This window comes from Cherax quadricarinatus, chromosome 39, assembly GCF_038502225.1.
Source record: "Cherax quadricarinatus isolate ZL_2023a chromosome 39, ASM3850222v1, whole genome shotgun sequence".
In the NCBI taxonomy this organism is placed as follows: domain Eukaryota; kingdom Metazoa; phylum Arthropoda; class Malacostraca; order Decapoda; family Parastacidae; genus Cherax; species Cherax quadricarinatus.
In genome coordinates, this window is record NC_091330.1 from 16,839,061 (window position 1) to 16,863,272 (window position 24,212).

At 41.0% G+C, this 24,212-nt stretch overlaps 1 protein-coding gene across 2 annotated transcripts in view; it reads right to left on the reverse strand.

Moving 5' to 3' along the window:
* Window positions 1–401: 401 nt before the first annotated feature.
* cbc (crowded by cid) overlaps window positions 402–24,212 on the reverse strand; it is a 54,676-nt gene continuing 30,865 nt past the window's right edge. For both annotated transcript variants that reach the window (XM_070092459.1, XM_070092458.1), the window contains exon 9: window positions 402–655. In XM_070092459.1, coding sequence (XP_069948560.1) covers window positions 544–655 — 112 coding nt within the window. In that variant the 3' untranslated portion in view covers window positions 402–543. The remainder of the gene's footprint in view (window positions 656–24,212) is intronic.

The following is a 24,212-nucleotide window of genomic DNA, read 5'->3' on the forward strand; positions in this document are numbered from 1 at the left end:
TTTTCCATTTTATCACCTAAGACCATGAAAACGCGAATACAACGATAAATACTATACGAAAATACACCTCAAAGTCGGCGTTTTATTCCAAAAAAACGATCAGAGTTTTTTTTTCTCATTACGCAATGTGTGCTGCAGGATTTTTTTTATGTGGTGCACACTGACCACACAGACCCATTCTCTCACATGTGGGCCTACCAGCTTTCTCCCAGTTGATTTGAAGCCGCTAGAATTATTGAGTATATATACGTCAGAAACATTGGCTCGTAAGACGTATTTATACGTCGAAAACAGTCAAAGGGTTAAAGTAGGGGAAGCGAGTAAAGATATTCATTGACACTGACATAAATTATCAGAGAATTCAAGACAACAAAAAGTGATAGGGAATGAAAACAGGCTAATGATTTTTAGTATTTCTTATATAATTGACTGACAGATCATGTAATGAGAATACTGTACTCCAGACCAAACTACAGTATTATTGCCATCTTTACATGCAGTACAATATACAAGGAATTATTAAATGTACTATAAAATATGACCCTAATTGGAATCCATGAACTGAATTTCAGTTAAAATGAGTATTGTTTTGGGCAGTGGTTTTGGTTGTGGAGATAAAACTTTCACCATCTTGTTCTCATCATCAACATCTAACCTGAAAAATACATAAAAAGTAGTACGTATATATAAAAGTCATACATAATACATGAAAGTCACTTTCAAAAGAAAGAACCATAATATGGTTCTTTCTTTTGAAAGTGACTGAGGTCATCATAAATGCTAAGAGAGACTACAGTCGCTGCCTAGCTAGATAGCATATTTTTTTCAGACATTTCATCTCTCAACACAAAAACCCATGCAGCCTACATCTGACAAAAACATAATTTAACAAGGAATCAACAACTTTACATAAACATTTAACTGGCATATTAAAATACATGGGCTAGTAACCCCTTCTCCTGTAGACATTTACTAAAAAAGAGAAGAAGAAAAACTTTATAAAACTGGGATGCTTGAATGTGCGTGGATGTAGTGCGGATGACAAGAAACAGATGATTGCTGATGTTATGAATGAAAAGAAGTTGGATGTCCTGGCCCTAAGCGAAACAAAGCTGAAGGGGGTAGGGGGGTTTCGGTGGGGGGAAATAAATGGGGTTAAATCTGGAGTATCTGAGAGAGTTAGAGCAAAGGAAGGGGTAGCAGTAATTTTGAATGATCAGTTATGGAAGGAGAAAAGAGAATATGAATGTGTAAATGCAAGAATTATGTGGATTAAAGTAAAGGTTGGATGCGAGAAGTGGGTCATAATAAGCGTGTATGCACCTGGAGAAGAGAGGAATGCAGAGGAGAGAGAGAGATTTTGGGAGATGTTAAGTGAATGTATAGGAGCCTTTGAACCAAGTGAGAGAGTAATTGTGGTAGGGGACCTGAATGCTAAAGTAGGAGAAACTTTTAGAGAGGGTGTGGTAGGTAAGTTTGGGGTGCCAGGTGTAAATGATAATGGAAGCCCTTTGATTGAACTTTGTATAGAAAGGGGTTTAGTTATAGGTAATACATATTTTAAGAAAAAGAGAATAAATAAGTATACAAGATATGATGTAGGGCGAAATGACAGTAGTTTGTTGGATTATGTATTGGTAGATAAAAGACTGTTGAGTAGACTTCAGGATGTACATGTTTATAGAGGGGGCCACAGATATATCGGATCACTTTCTAGTTGTAGCTACACTGAGAGTAAAAGGTAGATGGGATACAAGGAGAATAGAAGCATCAGGGAAGAGAGAGAGGTGAAGGTTTATAAAAAGAGGAGGCAGTTAGGGAAAGATATAAACAGCTATTGGAGGATAGATGGGCTAATGAGAGCATAGGCAATGGGGTCGAAGAGGTATGGGGTAGGTTTAAAAATGTAGTGTTAGAGTGTTCAGCAGAAGTTTGTGGTTACAGGAAAGTGGGTGCGGGAGGGAAGAGGAGCGATTGGTGGAATGATGATGTAAAGAGAGTAGTAAGGGAGAAAAAGTTAGCATATGAGAAGTTTTTACAAAGTAGAAGTGATGCAAGGAGGGAAGAGTATATGGAGAAAAAGAGAGAGGTTAAGAGAGTGGTGAAGCAATGTAAAAAGAGAGCAAATGAGAGAGTGGGTGAGATGTTATCAACAAATTTTGTTGAAAATAAGAAAAAGTTTTGGAGTGAGATTAACAAGTTAAGGAAGCCTAGAGAACAAATGGATTTGTCAGTTAAAAATAGGAGAGGAGAGTTATTAAATGGAGAGTTAGAGGTATTGGGAAGATGGAGGGAATATTTTGAGGAATTGTTAAATGTTGATGAAGATAGGGAAGCTGTGATTTCGTGTATAGGGCAAGGAGGAATAACATCTTGTAGGAGTGAGGAAGAGCCAGTTGTGAGTGTGGGGGAAGTTCGTGAGGCAGTAGGTAAAATGAAAGGGGGTAAGGCAGCCGGGATTGATGGGATAAAGATAGAAATGTTAAAAGCAGGTGGGGATATAGTTTTGGAGTGGTTGGTGCAATTATTTAATAAATGTATAGAAGAGGGTAAGGTACCTAGGTATTGGCAGAGAGCATGCACAGTTCCTTTGTATAAAGGCAAAGGGGACAAAAGAGAGTGCAAAAATTATAGGGGGATAAGTCTGTTGAGTATACCTGGTAAAGTGTATGGTAGAGCTATTATTGAAAGAATTAAAAGTAAGACTGAGAATAGTATAGCAGATGAACAAGGAGGCTTTAGGAAAGGTAGGGGGTGTGTGGACCAGGTGTTTACAGTGAAACATATAAGTGAACAGTATTTAGATAAGGCTAAAGAGGTCTTTGTGGCATTTATGGATTTGGAAAAGGCGTATGACAGGGTGGATAGGGGGGCAATGTGGCAGATGTTGCAGGTGTATGGTGTAGGAGGTAGGTTACTGAAAGCAGTGAAGAGTTTTTACGAGGATAGTGAGGCTCAAGTTAGAGTACATAGGAAAGAGGGAAATTATTTCCCAGTAAAAGTAGGCCTTAGACAAGGATGTGTGATGTCACCATGGTTGTTTAATATATTTATAGATGGGGTTGTAAGAGAAGTAAATGCGAGGGTCTTGGCAAGAGGCGTTGAGTTAAAAGATAAAGAATCACACATAAAGTGGGAGTTGTCACAGTTGCTCTTTGCTGATGACACTGTGCTCTTGGGAGATTCTGAAGAGAAGTTGCAGAGATTGGTGGATGAATTTGGTAGGGTGTGCAAAAGAAGAAAATTAAAAGTGAATACAGGAAAGAGTAAGGTTATGAGGATAACAAAAATATTAGGTGATGAAAGATTGGATATCAGATTGGAGGGAGAGTGTATGGAGGAGGTGAATGTATTCAGATATTTGGGAGTGGACATGTCAGCGGATGGGTCTAAGAAGGATGAGGTGAATCATAGAATTGATGAGGGGAAAAGGGTGAGTGGTGCACCTAGGAGTCTGTGGAGACAAAGAACTTTGTCCTTGGAGGCAAAGAGGGGAATGTATGAGAGTATAGTTTTACCAACACTTTTATATGGATGTGAAGCATGGGTGATGAATGTTGCAGCGAGGAGAAGGCTGGAGGCAGTGGAGATGTCATGTCTGAGGGCAATGTGTGGTGTGAATATAATGCAGAGAATTCGTAGTTTGGAAGTTAGGAGGAGGTGCGGGATTACCAAAACTGTTGTCCAGAGGGCTGAGGAAGGGTTGTTGAGGTGGTTCGGACATGTAGAGAGAATGGAGCGAAACAGAATGACTTCAAGAGTGTATCAGTCTGTAGTGGAAGGAAGGCGGGGTAGGGGTCGGCCTAGGAAAGGTTGGAGGGAGGGGGTAAAGGAGATTTTGTGTGCGAGGGGCTTGGACTTCCAGCAGGCGTGCGTGAGCGTGTTTGATAGGAGTGAATGGAGACGAATGGTTTTTAATACTTGACGTGCTGTTGGAGTGTGAGCAAAGTAACATTTATGAAGGGGTTCAGGGAGACCGGCAGGCCGGACTTGAGTCCTGGAGATGGGAAGTACAGTGCCTGCACTCTGAAGGAGGGGTGTTAATGTTGCAGTTTAAAAACTGTAGTGTAAAGCACCCTTCTGGCAAGACAGTGATGGAGTGAATGATGGTGAAAGTTTTTTTTTTTTCGGGCCACCCTGCCTTGGTGGGAATCGGCCAGTGTGATAATAAAAAATAATAACAAAAATAATATTAAAATACAGCAGCAAAAGTAAAAAAAAAAAAAAAAAAACTTCCAATTAGGCACAGTAATTGGACTGATTTATTTACAAAGCAGAAATCATCACAAAGCAAACAAAACTATTCAATTATCACAAACTACACCAACAACATACATGTATTCATTTAGCCTCAGTGATTTTAGAGTATACAGTCTTAATATATTAAGTAACTTAGTAAACAAAAACAAAAAATTCACACTTGGATGAAAACAACTGGAGACACAATGTAATTCAACATATAGTGAGCCATAAAAAAGAATAAACACTGACAACCAACATGAATTTTTTCACGAGTACAGCACCAAACTCTCTTATTATTTTTTACCAGTCTTTTTCAAGTCTATTTATGATTATTGGCTTGCATGTATCCAAGGTATCTTCCTTAAGTGTGTCAGTACAAGAGAGTTTATATTCAGTAAGTCACCGTGATGTAGTAACAAGACATTCAAAAGTTAACTTACTAAATGCATGTTTGAAAAATAGAAAATGGAAATCATATATTCAAAATGAAAATAATGAATTACCATTATATAACGGCAAGCAGGGACATCAGCACAAGCTAAGTCATCTATATACTAGTAGTTTTGTAATTAGTCTAGCTTGTCCAAGAGATAAGACACACATAAAGCAAGGCATGCACTGCTTATGCTATAAAAAATCTTCCCTTCAACATAAAAATATCTCTGTCTGATTAACATAATTTTATTAATCATTCTGCATTTTTATTATTCATGCTTCAGCGAAGATAAACCCAAAATTTGTTAGGCAGGAAAGTAAGATGCACTACTTAAAAATCTGTCTCTAATTCACATTGGATTTGCATTATCATGTTTTGCCCTTATGCAGAGTGCAATGATATTCACCTGCCAAACGTAAGATGAACAACTATATTTTTGCATTACCTGGAGTTTACCTGGAGAGAGTTCCGGGGGTCAACGCCACTGCAACCCGGTATTATATTAAAAAATTTTTACAAAAGCCTTGTAAATGAGATTCAGATCAATTAATATGCTGTGAAGAGTACTAATACCTTGAATTTCCCTTTAATAATATTTGTTGACATCACAGCCAAATTTCTTTAGCTAGAGATTTAGGCAGCAGAAGCAAATACAATGTAATTATTGTAATCAAAACTAAGTGCCAAACCTACCAGGGTCATGCAGCGCTGTAGGGCAGGGAGTATGTGAGAGTGCTAAATGAAGTACAAGCAAAGGTTGTGCAATAAATCAGTTGCTGTCAAAGAGGGAGTCTGTGTCAAAGGTGGGGCCGTTGGGGAGGAGGGAAGATAAAGTAAGGGTGTCAGAGCAGTGACGATGTTGGAGGTAAATTCTGCTTGCTCGTTGATAGGCAGAAAAATCCAATAGAATATGGCAAACTGAAACTGGAACTTGACAATTCGCAGAGTGGAACTGGGTTCCTCTCCGTAAGATACCCCTGAGTAAGACGTGTGCACCCGATGCGAAGACGGGCATGTGTAGTTTCCTAGCCACAATACTGATAAGAAGGCAGCCAGGACCCTAAACTCAGCTTGACAGAATGTAATTTGTTATGAATCAACTCTGACCAATGGTGTTGCCAATAGTTGCAAAGGTGGCTAAAGATTACAGCAAATTAGTCTGAGAATGGAATACATGTACCTGTATAGGAAACTGGAAGGTCATGTACCACTGACTGCACAGCAGAGTCTGCCTGCTCATTGCCCTGAACATAAACATGACCAGAGACCTAGCAGAAAACAATTTCTTTGTTTCTGCTAGAAATGCGGCACAACCAAAATTGTATACAGAGAACCAAGGGATGAGGCAAATTAAATTTTTTGATAGCTTGCAAAACAGTTTAGGAGTGTGAGACTATCACAAATATTGATGTGGGCACGGATGCAATACGAATAATCACAATGAGAACTGCACAAAGTTCGGCTGTAAAAATGCTAGTCGAGTCTAATAAATGACCGTATAACACTGTCCAGGAACACTGCTGCAAACCCAACACTGTCAGAGGATTTAGAACCATCAGTGTAAACTGCAATGGCACGAGAAGGAGACTAAGTGGTTAAGAAAAAGGGAGCAAGAAGCAACAATAGGTATTTGGGCTTTCGCACACAACAGTGGGGAAGAATAGACACAAATTGTCAGATCCTCTCAAGGGAAAAAGAGAAAAGTTAGATTGTGATGTAGTCCAGCTGGGCTTGTGAGGTCTCTGGGGAGACCTAATTTGACCAATTATATGGTCACACCTTGCCTTGGCAGGCGTCTGTAGCCACGCCCACGTCTGAGGTCTTTTGTTCTTGACGCCTCAGACCTAGGCGTCAGGTCGTACACGTGGTACATACAACATTGGGGAGGGGGGTACTTTGACTACGATATAAGCCCAGGGAAGAGCGGGGCAAGGAGGTTGTTGGTGACAGGTCCGTCGAGCGAGAGCTCTGGACAGCCGCGTGTGTAGTAGACCACGCATTGGGAACCTCGGGTCAGCTGGTCGGTGAAGTAAGAGTGAGTACTAGTCCGTGTTACTGATAACATCTACCCTTCCCCCTGGTAATAAGTCTCATAGGTCAATTGTTATATTGTGTAAATTTCCATCAGGAGATGTTGTATTCTAGCCCTTTTATGTTATTAAGTAAACTATAGCCATAGTTCCCATTTTTATTTGTACCTTCATATGCTATTCCCTAGCTTGTTAAGCACTGGGATATACAGGGGACGTGCTCACTCGCTGGGATACCTCCGGTAGAGTGGGTAGAGATCTCACAAGATGCTAGATGAACATATAAAGGAGGCAACTGAAGAGAAGACGAGCAAGTGAAGAAGAGAAAAGGGACAGAGTAAACAGGGGTGGTGAACAAATAATGGACCTCTACTAATGTCCGTTACTATCCTGTGTGTAGAAGGATCATGAAGATCGTGAAAGTGGACAAAATAAAAGGCCGTGGGCATCACGGTGATCATTCAAGGATGGAATATTCTTCTCTGTATATGGGTTCTCAACAGATGAGGAGCGAAAAGCACCCAGACATAAACGTAATCCCTGATGATGGATGGGATCAAGTTTAGAAGAGTTGTGGGAGAGGCTGCAGAATATATCTGGTCACCACAGTCTAGTTTTGATAAAATTAGTGCTGAATGCTGTCGAAGACAAGTTCAACATTCTGCCCCCATGAAAGATGAGCAAGGGTTTTAAAGCAGTTAAGCCGGCTATGGTAAGTTGCTTTCAGGGAGGTTTCTAGAACAACCGGTGATCAAACAGAAGGCCAAGAAATCTGGTTATCACATTTAGGGATATGTGAGCCATACAGGTACAATGGAGTATCAGGGATGACAGAATGTCTAGTGAAAGTAATTTGGTGTATTTTATCACTAGAAAATTTAAACCCATGAGTAGTTGCCCAGTGGGAAACATGGTTGACAGCATTCTGGAGAGAGGCTACTACTAGGCAACAGTCAGCGCCTGCATAAGCTATAGCAGCATCAACAAAGTGATGACCGAATATTATATGGGAGAACAGAGGCCAGATCATTTATAGCAAGGAGAAAAAGAGTGGTGCCAAAGACACATCCCTAAGGGACACCCCTCAGCTTGGACAAAGCCCAGGGAAAGCAAATTATTAACTCAAACAAGGAAATATTTCTCAGGTAAGAAGTTTCAACCCTTCCAGGGTCCAGACCCCTGATCTGAAATTTGTGCACAGGGCCCAAGAATAAAAAAAAAAGTTATTTTTTCTTGTAAAATGGTAGAGAATCTCTTTCTGAAGGTAATAAAACAAAAAGTACGAAATCTGATGGAAAATTAACAAAATTATGCTATTGCGAATTTTGCTATGTCACTGATATTTACGCATCGGCAATTTTTGACCATGCTATGCCTATTTTTGGCCAATTACACTGTTCCAGTCAATCAAACTTAACTATTTTGCTAGTATGCCTTCTATTTTATTGACTGAGCACAAGAAACAGCCCAATCAACTATTTCAACTACCCAATAAAATAATCAGAAATTGGTAATTTGGCCAATTTCACACAAATTTCAAAATAGGGTCCAGAATAAACAATGCAGGCATTTCTGGCACTAAAATAACATTTCTTCTGCTCATTAGTTACATTTCCAGGCTTTACACATGAATTCAATTTTGATTTTTTTTTTCACACCAAAAAATAGAAGATTTACTGTTATGCAATATTGTAATAATAGTATAAATAATATCAGCACATTTATGAATGCATATTAGACCCACCAGTTGACGTGTACTGGACACATGATGTAATCTGTTTACTCTTGAATATTGGCAAAAATCAAATATTTCCACAACTTTGAGCTCAAAATCAAAATCAATTCCATTTCTAGTGTATCTTCCATTCTATCAAATGAGAACAAGAAAACATGAATGCAACCATAAAAGCAATACAAAAATATACCACAAAGTCACTGTTTTAAATAAAAAACAGTCACAGTTTTTTCTTATTATACACTGTGCGACAGGATTTTTTTTTTACATGTTGCACACTTACCACACAGACCCCTTCTCTCATATAGGCCCAAATTTACTGCTCAGAGTTTTTCTGAGTGAGCTGAGCTCATCCCATAGTACTACAGCACATACCTGGCTTTAAACCCATAAAACAACAGCACGGACCCTGCAGTAGTTAAGGAAAAATGGCAGATTGGCTAGGAGGCATAAGCAATGAGCTTGGGCCAAGATGTTATACCTCCAAGTATTGTCCTATGCCTTTTCAAGATCAAAAAAGACTGTTATAACAGAGTAGTTACTAGCAAAGGCATTACAAACATGTGTATCTAAGTGGAGTAAGGAGTCAATACTAGAGCAGCCCTTATAAAAGCCATACTGATGAGGGGAGAGACTAGTACCACATCAAACGTCTATTTACAAGATGTTCCATCACCCTGTGAAATATTGCAGATCTATGGCCGAATGCCCAGTCTGTGGTGCCGACGACCATTCTAATACATCTTGCAGTCAACCTTCATCTTGCCTTAATTGTAATGAAGCTCACCCTTCGTACTCCCGCCGTTGCCAGGTCTACTTAAATGAACGTGAAATCCATTGCCTCAAAGAGGCAGAAGGTCTCCCTTATGCTATGGCAGTTACTCATCTCCGCCTCCAAGGGAGACTACCCCGTGTTTCTTATTCTCGTGTTTCCAAACATCCCCCTACTTCTGGGGTCCCATCTTCTGCAGCCTCCTCTGTTGTTACCCCTCCCATAGCCACTCTGGCATCTAATCCTTTTGCTGTCCTTGGCTCTGACGTCCCGACTACAACTCAGTCTGTTCTCACATCTTCGCGTCCTTCCTCACAAGCCCCAGTATCGACAAGACCTCGTATGACACCTAATACCAATCGCCCCTCTACTTCTCAGAAGTCCAAAAAATCCACATTGCTCAAATCTTCTTTGCCCCTTCCTTCCCTTCTTCCACCTCCACACTTTACCTTTCCAGTCTCTGTACCTAGTTCTTCCCCTCTCTCTGGCTCTATTACAAGTGTGGAGATTCACCCTCCTCCTCGTACTATGCCTTCCACCCCCGTCCCCTCCCAAGTTTCTCCCTCTTCTGCCACCTCCCAGGTTTCTGCCTCTTCTGTCCCCCCCCCACACTTCACCTCCAGTCCCTTACACTCTTCCCTCCCCCTCTACTTTGGTACAGTCCATTACTGTCCCAATCTTTACTCACCCTCCTCCTTCTATCTCCAATATGGTCTCCCATACATCTTTGAATTCAGAAACACTTGAAGCCATTTCAGAATATATTGCAGAGACTAAACCTTCAATGGACACTGATTCACTTCCTGTTCCTTCTCTTCCCTCTCCTCCATCTTCACAACCCCATTCTTCGCAACGCTCCGTTCCTTCGCTGCTTGAATGTCTTCCAATGCCACCACACGTTGACTTTTCTAACCCCTCTAGTCCGTAGGTGCCTTTACCTACAGATTCCTGGTATTTTCTTCATCGCCAATCATGGTCTATTTACAGTGGAATATCCGCAGCCTCAGGGGTAATCGGGGTGAGCTTCAGATGTTGCTTTCCAGGTTTTCCCCTGTTGGTGCTTGCTTACAAGAACCAAAATTACACTCGGCTGTTTTCCAACCTATCTCAGGCTATAATTTATTGTATTCTTCGGATCCTTTCTCAGATGGGACCTTTAATGAAAGTGCCCTTCTTCTACGCAATGATATTCCGTACTGTCAACTATTTGTCCATACCTCGCTGCATTACACTGCAGCCCGTATCCACTTGAATAAGTGGTTTACAATATGTTCTTTATATCTCTCTCCTTCTCGAGCATTTTCTATCCCAGACTTTGCCTTTCTTGTTTCCTCCTTACCACCACCACTTCTGTTACTTGGTGATTTTAATGCCCACCATTTCCTCTGGGGGGGGGGGGGTCTCATTCTCATTGTGACTCACGTGGCATCCAGTTGGAGGCTTTTCTCGCCTCTCATCCCCTCCATGTTTTAAATACGGGTACTCCCACCCATTTTGATCCTCGTACTCATACTCTCTCTTGCATCGATCTATCAGTCTGCTCTTCCTCCACTGCACTAGACTTCACCTGGTCTGTTCTACCAGACTTACATGACAGCGATCATTTTCCAATCATTCTTACTTCTCCTTCCTATTCACCACCTTTCCGTAGCCCTCGCTGGCAATTTGATCGGGCAAATTGGGATCTTTACTCACACCTCACTGCTTTTAGTGAAGTTCCTTCTTCATCCTCCATTGATGAGCTCCTACACATCTTCTCGACGTCAGTTTATACCGCAGATTCTCATTCTATACCCCAAACCTCAGGCAGGCATTCTCAGAAGTGCGTGCCTTGGTGGTCTCCTGCTTGTGCTCGTGCAGTACGTTTGAAACGCGCTGCATGGGGCAGGTACCGGTACAATAGAACCGCTGAGAGACTTCTTGATTTTAAGCAGAAGCGTGTGATCGCTCGCCGTGTCATCAGTGAAGCTAAACGCACTTGTTGGCGAGACTATGTTTCCACCATCACCTCTGCTTCTTCTATGAGTGCAGTCTGGAAAAAAGTGAGGAAATTGAGTGGTAAATACTCTCCTGACCCAGCTCCTGTTCTACGGGTCGCTGGTGTTGATGTAGCAAACCCTCTCGACGTTGCCATTGAACTTGGCACACATCTGGTCCGTATTTCCCGAGGGCTCCGTCTATGCCCCTCGTTTCTTTCCTCAAAGTCTGCCAGAGAGTTAGTACCCTTGGACTTTTCTTCTCTCAGAGAAGAACAGTATAATGTGCCTTTTACACTTCAAGAACTAGAGGCAACGCTCTCAGCTTGCCGATCATCGGCAGCTGGGCCTGACGACATTCATATTCGTATGTTACAACATTTACATCGGTCAGCCCTTGTAGTCCTCTTACACCTCTTCAATCTTATTTGGGCACAAGGAGTTCTTCCCCAGCTGTGGAAATCTGCCATTGTTCTCCCTTTCCGCAAACCGGGTACTATAGGACATGATGCCTCCCACTATCGTCCCATTGCTCTTACTAGTGCAGTTTGCAAAGTGATGGAACGTCTCGTAAATCGACGTTTAATGTGGTATTTAGAGACACACAACAGTCTCTCCGCTAGTCAATATGGCTTTCGTAAGGGTCGTTCTACCATAGACCCCTTACTACGCTTGGATACGTATGTTCGTAATGCCTTTGCGAATAATCACTCAGTTATTGCCATATTTTTTGACCTTGAGAAGGCATATGACACAACTTGGAGGTATAATATTTTGGCCCAGGCCCATTCCTTAGGCCTCCGAGGCAATCTACCATCCTTCCTTAAGAACTTTTTAACTGACAGACATTTCCGTGTTCGAGTCAATAATGTTCTTTCCCCGGACTTCGTCCAAGCTGAAGGTGTCCCTCAGGGATGTGTTCTAAGCACAACACTTTTTCTCCTTGCTATAAATGATTTGGCCTCTGTTCTTCCACCCAATATTTGGTCATCACTCTATGTTGATGACTTCGCTATTGCTTGTGCAGGCGCTGACTGTCATCTTATTGCAGTTTCTCTCCAGCATGCGGTCGACCGTGTTTCCACTTGGGCCACCACACATGGGTTTAAATTTTCAAGTACCAAAACTCACCAAATTACTTCCACTAGACGCTCTGTTATCTCCGATCATCCTTTGTATCTCTATGGCTCCCGTATCCCCGAACGTGATACAGTCAGGTTTCTAGGCCTTCTCTTTGACCGTAGGTTATCCTGGAAACCTCACATTACCTCTCTGAAGGCAACTTGTCACAGCCGGCTAAACCTTCTTAAAACCCTTGCTCATCTTTCCTGGGGAGCTGATCGTCGAACTCTGCTTCGCCTACATTCAGCCCTCGTTTTATCGAAACTCGATTATGGTGACCAGATTTATTCCGCGGCCTCTCCTGCTACTCTCTCAAGCCTTAACTCTATCCATCACCAAGGATTACGTTTGTGCCTTGGTGCTTTTCGCTCTTCCCCTGTTGAGAGCCTCTATACAGAAGCGAATGTTCCATCCTTGTCTGATCGCCGTGATGCCCATTGCCTTCGCTACTATGTACGCTCTCACGATCTACACAATCCTTCCATTCATAGAATGGTCACCGATATTAGTAGACATTCTTTATTCGTTTGCCACCCATTTGCTCTGTCCCTTTTCTCTTCGCCTACATTCACTCTTGTCTTCCCTTCAGTTACCACCTTTATATGTTCATGTAGCATCTCACTTTTCCCTACCCCCCTGGGAAGTTCCAGCTCTTCGGGTCTGTTCTTTCTAACTCCCTTGCTCGAAAGCTCAACTGCCTACGGTGGCTTCCCGCTCTCTTTTTCTTGATCACTTCCACTCCCATTCTCATGCCACCGCTGTGTACACAGATGGCTCTAAGTCTTCAGACGGCGTCGGATTCGCAGCAGTGTTTCCGGACAGCGTCGTGCGGGGGCATTTACTATCTTCAGCTAGCATTTTTACTGCTGAACTGTATGCCATTCTTGCAGCACTTATTCATATCGCATCTATGCCTGTGTCATCATTTGTAGTAGTCTCAGACTCCCTTAGTGCTCTACAGGCTATACGAAAATTTGATACATCTCATCCCCTAGTTCTCCGTATCCAACTTTGGCTACGCCGTATCTCTACGAAGCATAAAGATATTATTTTTTGTTGGGTCCCTGGTCATGTTGATGTACAGGGCAATGAACAGGCAGACACTGCTGCGCGGGCAGCAGTACATGACCTACCAATTTCCTATAGAGGTGTTCCATTTCTGGACTATTTTGCTACAATAGCTGCCCACCTTCGCGCCCGTTGGCAACAACGTTGGTCAACTCTGCTTGGTAACAAACTTCATTCTATTAAACCGAGCATAGGTTACTGGCCGTCTTCTTGTCATCAGTGCCGTGGTTGGGAGACCACTCTCTCCCGTCTTTGCATTGGCCACACTCGTCTTACTCACGGGTATCTCATGGAGAGGCACCCTGTACCTCTCTGTGAGCAGTGTCAAGTTCCAGTATCGATTAGCCACATTCTGTTAGACTGCCCTCTCTATCAACGAGCACGCAGAATTTACCTCCAACGCCATCTTCGTTCTACTACTCTCCCTTTACCTTCCCTTCTTGCTGATGGACCCTCCTTTAATCCTGACTCTCTCATTGACTTCTTGACAACGACTGATTTACTCCACAAACTCTGATGATGATACCTTACGCACTCCCCTCAGCCCTTTCTAGCTCAGTCTCTTGCTGCCCTTTACCCTTTCACCATCCACTGCTCCGCTGTTATCCATAACCTATTACTCATCCACCTCCCTTTTGCCACCTGATGCCCTCGCTTCCTTCCTGCCCTACAGCGCTGTATGGCCCTTGTGGCTTAGCACTTCTTTTTGATTATAATAATAATCCATCACCCTGCATACTGCACTGGCAAGAGCAATGGAACAGTAGTGTGAGGTATCATCCCGAAGTATCTGGTTTACATAGCTGGGGAAGACCTCCTTGCAATCAAATAATATTAAAAAGACGCAAGACGACTGCGACGGCTCACCGATATGAATGCCATCAGGCCCAGCTTCCGATCCTTACCCTCTTCCATACATTTATTAAATAAAAACACTAACCACTCCAAAACTATATCCCCACCTGCTTCTAACATTTTTTATCTTTCTCCCATCAATCCCTGCTGCTTTACCCGCTTTCATGCTACCCACTGCCCCACGCACTTCCCCCACACTCACAACTGATTCTTCCTCACTCCTATAAGTTGTTATTCCTCCTTGCCCTATACACGAAATCACAGCTTCCCTAACTTCATCAACATTTAACAATTCCTCAAAATATTCCCTCCATCTTCCCGATACCTCTAACTCTCCATTTAATAACTCTCCTCCCCTATTTTTGACTAACAAATCCATTCGTTCCCTAGGCTTTCTCATATTATTAATCTCACTCCAAAACTTTTTCTTATTTTCAACAAAATTTGTTGATAACATCTCACCCACTCTCATTTTCTCTCTTTTTACATTGCTTCACCACTCTCTTAACCTCTCTTTTTCTCTCCATATACTCCTCTCTCCTTGTATCACTTCTACTTTGTAAAAACCTCTCATATGCTAACTTTTACATCATTTCCACCAATTGCTCTTCTTCCTGCACCCACTTTCCTGTAACCACAAACTTCTGCTGAACACTAACACTATATTCTTAAACTTACCTCATACAGCTACTCAATTGCCTACACTCACACTAGCCCATCTGTCCTCCAACAGTTGTTTATATCTTACCCTAACTGCTTCTTCCTTTAGTTTATAAACCTTCACCTCTTACTTGCTGCTTCCATTTTCCTTGTATCCCATCTACCTTTTACTCTCACTGTAGCTACAATTAAAAAGTGATCTGATATATCTGTAACCCCTCTATAAACATGTACAACCTGAAGTCTACTCAACAGTCTTTTATCTACCAATACGAAGTCCAACAAAGTATTGTCATTTCTTTATTTACAACAAGTACATGTCCATGGTATACAGACCTAGCTAACATCAATGACATACTACAATATAGAAAGCCGCTTGTTATGCACAGCATTTCAGGCAAATTAGGTCAGTTTTGTCCCAAGATGCGACCCACACCAGTCGATTAACACCCAGGTATCCATTTTAAACTGATGGGGTGAACAAGGACAGCAGGTGTATTATGGAAACACGTCCCTCATGTTTTCCAGCTGTACCAGAGGAGATCTGAATTCCGAACCTCAATTACCCCTGAGGTCTTGAATATTCCACTGTAAATAAGCCATAATCAGCTAATAGAGTATAAGAGAATATATTGCAGGTATTTACAGACTAGGAGAGTCAGTAAATTCAACATGTGGAGGCATTGGGGAACTAGTAAGAAGTATTAGAATGAGATGAAAGACGGTGTGAAGAAGGGTGCAGAGCGCGAGAATGTGAAGTGTCAGGGGGTGGACCCAGTGTCCATCACAGGTGGTGTCTCCTCGATAAACGTGGACATGGCTTCAACAGTTTCAGATGAGACAGAAGTCGGACAGAGTTTGGCAACAGAGGGAGAAAATGTAGATTGGGTAAAAGTGGAGAGACAAGAGAAGACACCAAAGAAGGGGTAGAGGTGTCTTGACAAGCAGAAACTTCTGGAGGGACAAGCGAGGGTGCAACTGTACATGGGGGTGGATGGACCTCCACAGCAGTATCAGATGCATCCCAAGGTAAAGGTGGAGATTCACAGATAGGGTGTGAAGAATGGGTGGGGTTGTCGTATAGTTTATGGGTTGAAGGAGAATTGGACTTAACTGAAACTGTAGACTTTGGAAAAGAAGGGATATGTGGCATCGATTTAGACTGGCGGGGGCGCATAGACACTAAAACACGTGACTGGGAAGGCGAAGATTTAGGGGCAGTGAGAGATGATGAGGCTGGAACCTCAGAGCCCCGTACCACAAAAGGGTTGGACATGGAGGCGACTGTGGAAGGGACGCAGAGGCAATTGTGTCAGCAGGCACTATTGAAGTCTGGGACAGCTTAGCAACCTTGAAATAACAAGTGCCGTGGAAGTTTCCTGTGGAGGCGGAGATGGAAGACTGCCATGGCATAAGAGAAGCCCTCTTTCTCTTATATAATAATATCTTTATTTACTACAAGTACATGTACATAGTAGTAGGTTGGTAGACAGCAACCACCCAGGGAGGTACTACCGTCCTGCCAAGTGAGTGTGAAACAAAAGCCTGAAATTGTTTTACATGATGGTAGGATTGGTGGTGTCTTTTGTCTGTCTCATAAATATGCAAGATTACAGGTACGTCTTGCTACTTCTACTTACACTTAGGTCACACTACACATACATGTACATGTTTATTTATACACACTCATCTGAGTTTTCTTTCATTTTATCTTAATAGTTCTTGGTCTTATTACTTTTCCTTTTATATCCATGGGGAAGTGGAATAAGAATCTTTCCTCCGTAAGCCATGCGTGTTGTAAAAGTCACCTAAAATGCCAGGAACAATGGGCTAGTAACCCCTTTTCCTGTAATAATTACTAAAAAGAATGAGAAGAAGAAAATTGTCGAAGTGGGAAGTCTGAATGTGCGTAGATGTTGTGCAAATGATAAGAAAGAAATGATTGTGGATGTTATGAATGAGAAGAAGCTGGATGTCCTGGCTTTAAGTGAAACAAAGCTGAAGGGGGTGGGAGAGTTTCAGTGGAGAGGAATAAATGGGATTAGGTCAGGGGTTTCAAATAGAGTTAGAGCTAAAGAAGGAGTAGCAATAATGTTGAAGGATAAGTTATGGCAGGAAAAGAGGGACTACAAATGTATTAATTCAAGGATTATGTGGAGTAAAATAAAGGTTGGATGTGAAAAGTGGGTTATAGTAAGTGTATATGCACCTGGAGAAGACAGATGTGTAGAGGAGAGAGCGAGATTTTGGGAAATGTTGAGTGAATGTGTGGGGAATTTTGAACCAAGTGTGAGAGTAATGGTGGTTGGGGATTTCAATGCTAAAGTGGGCAAAAATGTTGTGGAGGGAGTAGTAGGTATATTTGGGGTGCCGGGGGTAAATGAAAATCGGGAGCCTTTAATTAAGCTATGTGTAGAAAGAGGTTTGGTAATAAGTAATACATATTTTATGAAGAGGAGGATAAATAAATATACAAGGTATGATATAGCACGTAATGAAAGTAGTTTGTTAGAGTATGTATTGGTGGATAAAAGGTTGATGGGTAGGCTCCAGGATGTACATGTTTATAGAGGGGCAACTGATATATTGGATCATTATTTAGTTGTAGCTACAGTTAGAGAAAGAGGTAGATGGGAAAAGAGGAAAATGGCAAAAACAAGCAAGAGGGAGGTGAAAGTGTATAAACTAAGGGAGGAGGAAGTTCGGGTGAGATATAAGCAACTATTGGCAGAAAGGTGGGCTGGTGCAAGTATGAGTAGTGGGGGGGTTGAAGAGGGTTGGAATAGTTTTAAAAATACAGTATTAGAATGTGGGGCAGAAGTTTGTGGTTATAGGAGAGTGGGTGCAGGAGGAATGAGGATTGATTGGTGGAATGATGAAGTAAAGGGTGTGATTAAAGAGAAAAAGTTAGCTTATGAGAGGTTTTTACAAAGCAGTGTTATAAGAGGAGTAGAATATATGGAGAGTAAAAGAAAGGTGAAAAGAGTGGTGAGAAAGTGCAAAAGGAGAGCAGATGATAGAGTGGGAGAGGCACTGTCAAGAAATTTTAATGAAAATAAGAAAAAATTTTGGAGTGAGTTAAACAAGTTAAGAAAGCCTAGAGAACGAATGGATTTGTCAGTTAAAAACAGAGTAGGGGAGTTAGTAGATGGGGAGATGGAGGTTTTGGGTAGATGGCGAGAATATTTTGAGGAACTTTCAAATGTCGACGAAGAAAGGGAAGCGGTAATTTCATGCACTGGCCAAGGAGGTATACCATCTTTTAGGATTGAAGAGGAACAGGATGTGAGTGTGGGGGAGGTGCGTGAAGCATTACGTAGAATGAAAGGGTAAAGCAGCTGGAACTGATGGGTTCACGACAGAAATGTTAAAAGCAGGGGGATATAGTGTTGGAGTGGTTGGTATTTTTGTTTAATAAATGTATGAAAACTAGGTAGTAGGTTGGAAGACAGCAACCGCCCAGGGAGGTACTACCGTCCTGCCAGGTGAGTGTAAAACTGAAGCCTGTAATTGTTTTACACGATGGTAGGATTGCTGGTGTCTTCTTTTTTTTTGTCTCATACACATGCAAGATTTCAGGTACGTCTTGCTACTTCTACTTACACTTAGGCCACACTACACATACATGTACAAGCATATATATGCACACCCCTTTGGGTTTTCTTCTATTTTCTTTCCAGTTCTTGTTTATTTCCTCTTACCTCCATGGTAAGTAGTAGGTTGGTAGACAGCAACCACCCAGGGAGGTACTACCGTCCTGCCAAGTGAATGTAAAACGAAAGCCTGAAATTGTTTTACATGATGGTAGGATTGCTGATGTCTTTTGTCTGTCTCATAAATATGCAAGATTACAGGTATGTCTTGCTACTTCTACTTACACTTAGGTCACACTACACATACATGTACACATTTATTTATACACACTCATCTGAGTTTTCTTTGATTTTATCTTAATAGTTCTTGGTCTTATTACTTTTCCTTTTATATCCATGGGGAAGTGGAATAAGAATCTTTCCTCCGTAAGCCATGCGTGTTGTAAAAGCCAACTAAAATGCCGGGAACAATGGGCTAGTAACCCCTTTTCCTGTAAAGATTACTAAAAAGAATAAGAAGAAGAAAATTGTCAAAGTGGGAAGTCTGAATGTGCGTTGATGTTGTGCAAATGATAAGAAAGAGATGATTGTGGATGTTATGAATGAGAAGAAACTGGATGTCCTGGCTTTAAGTGAAACAAAGCTGAAGGGGGTGGGAGAGTTTCAATGGAGAGGAATAAATGGGATTAGGTCAGGGGTTTCAAATAGAGTTAGAGCTAAAGAAGGAGTAGCAATAATGTTGAAGGATAAGCTATGGCAAGAAAAGAGGGACTATAAATGTATTAATTCAAGGATTATGTGGAGTAAAATAAAGATTGGATGTGAAAAGTGGGTTATAATAAGTGTGTATGCACCTGGAGAAGAGAGAAGTGTAGAGGAGAGAGAGAGAGATTTTGGGAAATGTTGAATGAATGCATGGGGAGTTTTGAATCAAGTGTGAGAGTAATGGTGGTTGGGGATTTCAATGCTAAAGTGGGTAAAAATGTTATGGAGGGAGTAGTAGGTAAATTTGGGGTGCCAGGGGTAAATGTAAATGGGGAGCCTTTAATTGAGCTATGTGTAGAAAGAGATTTGGTAATAAGTAATACATATTTTATGAAAAAGAGGATAAATAAATATACAAGGTATGATGTAGCACATAATGAAAGTAGTTTATTAGATTATGTATTGGTGGATAAAGGGTTGATGGGTAGGCTCCAGGATGTACATGTTTATAGAGGGGCAACTGATATATCGGATCATTCTTTAGTTGTAGCTACAGTTAGAGTAAGAGGTAGATGGGAAAAGAGGTAGGTGGCAACAACAAGTAAGAGGTAGGTGAAAGTGTATAAACTAAGGGAGGAGGAAGTTCAGGTGAGATATAAGCGACTATTGGCAGAAAGGTGGGCTAGTGCAAAGATGAGTAGTGGGGGGGTTGAAGAGGATTGGAATAGTTTTAAAAATGCAGTATTAGAATGTGGGGCAGAAGTTTGTGGTTATAGGAGGGTGGGGGCAGGAGGAAAGAGGAGTGATTGGTGGAATGATGAAGTAAAGGGTGTGATAAAAGAGAAAAAGGTAGCTTATGAGAGGTTTTTACAAAGCAGAAGTGTTATAAGAAGAGCAGAGTATATGGAGAGTAAAAGAAAGGTAAAGAAAGTAGTGAGAGAGTGCAAAAGGAGAGCAGATGATAGAGTGGGAGAGGCACTGTCAAGAAATTTTAATGAAAATAAGAAAAAATTTTGGAGTGAGTTAAACACGTTAAGAAAGCCTAGGGAAAGTATGGATTTGTCAGTTAAAAACAGAGTACGGGAGTTAGTAGATGGGGAGATGGAGGTATTAGGTAGATGGCGAGAATATTTTGAGGAACTTTTAAATGTTAAAGAAGAAAGAGAGGCAGTAATTTCATGCTGGAAATAAATGGTATAAAATACCGACACAATGGAAATATAAACATATATGCAGTATAATGTGATCCTTTATTGACTACGTTTCGCCAACACAGTGGGCGAAACGTAGTCAATAAAGGATCACATTATACTGCATATGTATTTATATTTCCAGTAATTTCATGCACTGGTCAGGGAGGTATACCATCTTTTAGGAGTGAAGAAGAGCAGAATGTAAGTGTGGGGGAGGTACGTAAGGCATTAAGTAGAATGAAAGGGGGTAAAGCAGCTGGAACTGATGGGATCATGACAGAAATGTTAAAAGCAGGGGGGATATAGTGTTGGAGTGGTTGGTACTTTTGTTTAATAAATGTATGAAAGAGGGGAAGGTACCTAGGGATTGGCGGAGAGCATGTATAGTCCCTTTATATAAAGGGAAAGGGGACAAAAGAGACTGTAAAAATTATTGAGGAATAAGTTTACTGAGTATACCAGGAAAAGTGTACGGTAGGGTTATAATTGAAAGAATTAGAGGTAAGACAGAATGTAGGATTACGGATGAGCAAGGAGCTTTCAGAGTGAGTAGGGGATGTGTAGATCAAGTGTTTACATTGAAGCATATATGTGAACACTATTTAGATAAAGGTAGGGAAGTTTTTATTGCATTTATGGTTTTAGAAAAGGCATATGATAGAGTGGATAGAGGAGCAATGTGGCAGATGTTGCAAGTATATGGAATAGGTGGTAAGTTATTAAATGCTGTAAAGAGTTTTTATGAGGATAGTGAGGCTCAGGTTAGGGTGTGTAGAAGAGAGGGAGACTACTTCCCGGTAAAAGTAGGTCTTACACAGGGATGTGTAATGTCACCATGGTTGTTTAATATATTTATAGATGGGGTTGTAAAGGAAGTAAATGCTAGGGTGTTCGGGAGAGGGGTGGGATTAAATTTTGGTGAATCAAATTCAAAATGGGAATTGACACAGTTACTTTTTGCTGATGATACTGTGCTTATGGGAGATTCTAAAGAAAAATTGCAAAGATTAGTGGATGAGTTTGGGAATGTGTGTAAAGGTAGAAAGTTGAAAGTGAACATAGAAAAGAGTAAGGTGATGAGGGTATCAAATGATTTAGATAAAGAAAAATTGGATATCAAATTGAGGAGGAGGAGTATGGAAGAAGTGAATGTTTTCAGATACTTGGGAGTTGACGTGTCGGCGGATGGATTTATGAAGGATGAGGTTAATCATAGAATTGATGAGGGAAAAAAGGTGAGTGGTGCGTTGAGGTATATGTGGAGTCAAAAAACGTTATCTATGGAAGCAAAGAAGGGAATGTATGAAAGTATAGTAGTACCAACACTCTTATATGGGTGTGAAGCATGGGTGGTAAATGCAGCAGCGAGGAGACGGTTGGAGGCAGTGGAGATGTCCTGTTTAAGGGCAATGTGTGGTGTAAATATTATGCAGAAAATTCGGAGTGTGGAAATTAGGAAAAGGTGTGGAGTTAATAAAAGTATTAGTCAGAGGGCAGAAGAGGGGTTGTTGAGGTGGTTTGGTCATTTAGAGAGAATGGATCGAAGTAGAATGACATGGAAAGCATATAAATCTATAGGGGAAGGAAGGCGGGGTAGGGGTCGTCCTCGAAAGGGTTGGAGAGAGGGGGTAAAGGAGGTTTTGTGGGCAAGGGGCTTGGAATTCCAGCAAGCGTGCGTGAGCGTGTTAGATAGGAGTGAATGGAGACAAATGGTACTTTTGACCTGACGATCTGTTGGAGTGTGAGCAGGGTAATATTTAGTGAAGGGATTCAGGGAAACCGGTTATTTTCATATAGTCGGACTTGAGTCCTGGAAATGGGAAGTACAATGACTGCACTTTAAATGAGGGGTTTGGGATATTGGCAGTTTGGAGGGATATGTTGTGTATCTTTATATGTGTACAGTAGGGCCCCACTTATACGGCTGGTTAGGTTCCAGGCTACCGCTGTAAAGCGGAAACCGCCGTAAAGTGGAACACCCTTTTTTTCCACTTACAAATGCATACAAACACTAGATAACAAGTTTACACTAACATATATTAAGTTAGCAATAGAACCAGGCATCAAAAAAGAATAAAAAGTACAATGCACACATAGTGCACTCATTACTTACCTTAAAATATTTATAGTCTTAATCTAGGGTGAGACAAGTAGTATTTATTGTAAGAAATCAAGTGTGGTATGTATGGTAGTCAGCCAGGCTACCATACCAGGCCACCCCACCCACACATACAATTCTATGATATTTAAGCATCCCAGAGCAATAAAATGTATATACAGTTCACTCATTACTTACCTTAAAATATTTGTAGTCTTAATGTAGGGTCAGGAGTAAGTAAATGAGATAAAACGAATAAATGAGTGAGAGAAAGAATGAGTGCATGAGAGAGGACAGGCTCAGAGTTATGTAAACAAACCAGGCGAAGGTAAGTTTTGTAAACAAAGAAAGTGTACACGTCTGGTTTGTGTACAAGTTACGTTGTGTACAGGTTGTCTCTACATTGATACGGTAGAATAAATAAAGAAGAACACTCCCATTCTCATGTAACATCATTTTGAGAAGAAATGATGCTCTGAGTGAAGGCAATGGAAATAAAGTCACTCTGACTTTTTGGGGTTTTCCTAGGTTCTCTACACATATGTTGTTATGTATGATAATCTATGTAACTGTATTTGTGTATACCTGAATAAACTTACTTACATACAAAAGGAATAATTTTCTACAGTTGCCCCCAGTAACACATTTTCTCTTATGTTAGATTAGAGAAAATGTTATTCTTGGCATCACTTGTACAAGTTATCTGGCTAGCACATCTCATATTTATGTTTATTTATTCTATTGTAGGGTGTATTTATCATCTTTTTATGTTATGTATCGTGTTTATTATATAATTTTGAAAAAATATCATGGATGGATTAATGAAAATGTGTATATTAACGTAATATACAACATTTAACGAGACTCGGTGATTATTATTATTATTATTATCATTTCTAATATGGCATCACTTGTGCAAGTCGCCTGCTACCACATCTCATATTTATGTTTATTTATTCTATTGTGGGGTGCATTTATCATCTTTTTATGTTATGTATCATGTTTATTATATAATTTTGAAAAAATATCATAGATGGATTAATGAAAATGTGTATTTAACGTAATATACGACATTTAAATGAGACTCGATGATTATTATCATTACTAATATGATGTCTGGAGACATAAGACACTCTTACTGATTTTAATGTGTACCTGCATGCCAGCACAGTATGTAAGTTTATTTAAGTACAGGTATACATAAGTACAATTATCAGAGTATATATAAAATATGAAATAACTTTTAAAAACATTTGAAATTTTGGAGTTTCCAGACAAAATGGAGAGACTTAGTGGTTACTGAGCTCACGAAGAATGTAAACAAACAGGGTGGGGCGCGGTGACCGTATTAGAAAGTCAGGTGGGGGGAGCCGTATAGCAAGTTTTGGTCATAATTTGAAATGACCGTATTAGCGGAACGCCGTAAAGTGAAACGCCGTAAAGCGGGGCCCTGCTGTATGCTTCTAAACTGTTGTATTCTGAGCACCTCTGCAAAAACAGTGATAATGTGTGAGTGTGGTGAAAGTGTTGAATGATGAAAGTATTTTCTTTTTGGGTATTTTCTTTCTTTTTTGGGTCACCCTGCCTCGGTGGGAGACGGCCGACTTGTTGAAAAAAAAAAAAAAAACCTCCATGGGGAAGTGGAACAGAATTCTTCCTCCGTAAGCCATGCGTGTTGTAAGAGGCGACTAAAATGCCGGGAGCAAGGGGCTAGTAACCCCTTCTCC